At 45.8% G+C, this 3203-nt stretch overlaps 1 protein-coding gene across 1 annotated transcript; it reads right to left on the bottom strand.

The window, feature by feature from the left end:
• Positions 1-1588: 1588 nt before the first annotated feature.
• Positions 1589-2689, bottom strand: LOC308311729 (kelch domain-containing protein 3-like; the record flags this gene model as incomplete). Its single annotated transcript, XM_080758515.1, has 1 exon — positions 1589-2689. The coding sequence occupies one exon, from the start codon at positions 2687-2689 to the stop codon at positions 1589-1591; it is 1101 nt and encodes a 366-aa protein (XP_080614641.1).
• Between the last annotated feature and the right edge of the window lie 514 nt (positions 2690-3203).

The raw sequence follows: 3203 nt of genomic DNA, 5'->3' as shown, positions 1-3203 counted from the left end.
ATATCCCACCTAAATTATGAACACTGTCATATCAAATAATAAACCTAATAAACTAACACAATTGACACTAATTATAGTGTCCATTCAACTGTGCCGGGCTTAAGAAGCTTCTAACAGCAGAAGTAACGTCTGCACAGGACGCTAAAACGCCGCTTGTTTACTCAAACATCTGCCTTACTTATTCAGTCTCTTATCTCCTATTGCCATCTTCTCTGGCGAGTTTCAACGCTGTCTGGCGATGACTTTGTGCAGATACTCAACATAGGAAAGCACCAGGTGGAGTCAGGGCTGTGCTGGACTAAATGCGGGTCAGATGATTGGGGGTGAGTGGTTGTAGGCTGTCATGACTGTTGAGGGGTCGACTGTTGACTATGGCCATGGCGTCATGCCCGTAGTGAAGCATCGTTGAGTGTCCAATGGAGTTCAGAACACTCCCTATGGTCTTTATTTGGCGCTTCCACATGCCACCGGCATGACACTTTCATGTCTTTTCCCTGATGCTTTGTCTCTTTCATGGCTGAGAGCTATCACATTTGTCACATGAGAGGGATGTCTAGCGAGACATCAAGGTGGTGCAGATCTTTGACCTTGTCAGTGCTTGCCAGGGCCCTTTTCACTTCTGGATATCGTATGGACAGTTCTCGGAATTGCATCTTTTGAGGTATTTATTTTCTTTATTCTTTGAGCGGTGATCCAACAAGTGACTTTGTGTGTTTGGGAGTCCCTGTCGTATTTGCTACCGTGTAGCAGCGCGAATGTGGCTGAATGTGGCATCAGCAAGCTTTTCATTATTATCACATAAGTGTGGCCGCAGTTTTAATGGTAGAGGCATCTGATGATGTCCCCGTTCATTAATGCCACAGACGAAAAACAGTCTAAGTCCACACTATTTATCCATAATGTATAAATGATAGATAAGGCGTCAGGACAACGAGGCCTTTTCGTGGATGAAATTTGGACTTAAGACTGTCTTTCGTCTGTGGTACTATTTTGTCCTCATAACGTCTTAGGGTTTGTGCAGCTTTAATGTTTAACTCCCCGACACTCATCACATCCATTGCGGTCACTGCAAGGACTTAATCTGTGCCACAGACTCAAAGCAAACAGCCAAATCTATTTGAATGGAAAAAGGTTTGTTGCCTTTTCCTGAGGCCTGTCTAAAGGGCTATTGTTGTCGTATATATCTCATCTGAGGAGAGGGGGAATCTCATCTTCTTGAAAAGCCCATTTACAGCTTTGCTGTATGTGTATGCGATCCATTTTGCGTGCAACAAACCTTGATAGCTTCCTTGACCATCACAGGGCTTTGCGTGCTGTGCCATGTTGGATTCCATGCAGCAGGCAAGGGTGAAGCTCTTAATGTGGTGGTCCGTCCCCACTACACACAAAACTGAGCATCAATAATGCAATAACGGAAATACTCAGTTAGTGCTTTGCTCAAAAGAAAACCAATACAACGCGTAGCATCTTGTGCAGCATGGAACAAAGCATGTGCGTTATCAGAAACAACTCAAAAACAAAAAAAATGAAAGGTAAAATGTAGCTGCGGAATATGCCCCATCTCTTAATACAAAACATATTTGGTTTCTTATTTTCTGTTGCTGTTAGTAGCCATAGCTGCCATTTCCCACTTGATGTTAGGTGGAAGTTCCGATTGCTCCAGACTGTGCTGAGTAACTGCTAGCTTGCATAAGGTCTTAAGACAGGGACTCAAGTCTAAGATGTACAGGTCATCGGGTGTGCTCTTTCCTCCAAAGAAGAAGATGCGATCTCCCACCCTGCAACAGCACATACTAGTCGTTGGACTCGGGCCAAGGCCTTTGGGTTCAGTTTTCATCCAGGAGAAGGTCTCTGGGTTGAATTTCCATAGATCAGTGCAGTTCTGTTTGGTGCTGCAGCTACGGAATATGTACAGCTCTCCATTGTGGGCAAAGGCTGAATGATTAGAGTCCGGACAACAGCGTTTCTCCCCAGTGAGATTACAGCCATCGCATGGTCCATCAGAGGTTGAACGATCCCAGCATTCTCCTGGGAGCTGTGCAGAAGGTGTGCCCAGCCAGCAGTTGGTCTCTGTGTCAAACACGCAGACGGCGTGATTGAGTCCAAATACAAACATCTTCTTCTCGATGATGGTGGAAAAACGAGGTTCCGAAGAAGGTGGCAGAGTGCCCCCGGTGTCAATTAACGCCCAGACCATCGTGGTGGTGTCCAACTTGTAGATGTCATTAGTGACTCCAGTTGGCCTCATGCATCCTCCACAGATATAAATGATCTTCCCCAAGACCGATACTACATAGTTGGGCTTCTCCTCCGGAAGAGTCCCAGAAATCTTGGGCTTGAACCATCTGTGGCTGCCGATGTCAAACCCAAAAAGGACATTGCGGGACTTCTTCGTGTGCTTACCATACCAGCCCCAGAGGTAGATGGTGTCTTGTATCAGCACGGCCGTGTAATAGTCTAGCATGGCGGGTAGCTTGGAGGGAACCTCAAAGGGACGTTCCAATTCCGTTATCAGTCTGGGCAACTTCCTCCAGCGCAGAGACACCGTGTTGAAGATGTGTACGTTCATGTGCTCCCTGTCGTACATGTTACCGTTGGCTTTGAAGTAGTACACCTTGTCTCCGACCGCAACGCCAGCGTGGAAATCTCTGTGTGGTCCTCCGTTCAGATGCAATGTCCAGTGTAACATTTTGGACATTAACTTTGACTTAATTATATTTTGCAAGGCTTACTGTGTAAAGGAACTGAGCTGCATTCTGCCCTCTAACTCTTATATTATAGTACAGAGCTTCAAATGTCGCATGAAGCTTGGCCAATCAATGAGGCTGACGGGATGGGTGCACCAATCAGGGAAGCCGGTGCCATGTTGATCTCCTTAATGTGGCACACCATAGCAGATCCACAAGCTCACAAATTGTAGTGGGTAATGTATGTTTTGAAATACTAATCAAAATCTACAAAGTAACTAGTAAGTAACTATAGTTTTTAAATATCGTAGTGGAGTAAAAGTACAATATTTTCCTTTGAGATAGTAAAGTAGAAGTTTTCACAGTCAGTGATGATTTGGGGTGCCATGTCATCTGCTGGTGTCTGTCCACTGAGTCAACACTAGCCTGGTGCCAGAAGGGTGAGTCTGGTGTCTCTCAGGCAGAGACGATGTACTCCGGTCCAAATCAGACCGGAGCGATATGCGGCCGCTAGAG

This window comes from Protomyctophum bolini (genome assembly GCF_963924005.1).
Source record: "Protomyctophum bolini genome assembly, chromosome: 24".
NCBI lineage: Eukaryota > Metazoa > Chordata > Actinopteri > Myctophiformes > Myctophidae > Protomyctophum > Protomyctophum bolini.
The sequence above is the reverse complement of the archived record's forward strand: the minus strand, read 5'-3'. Positions and strand labels throughout refer to the sequence as shown.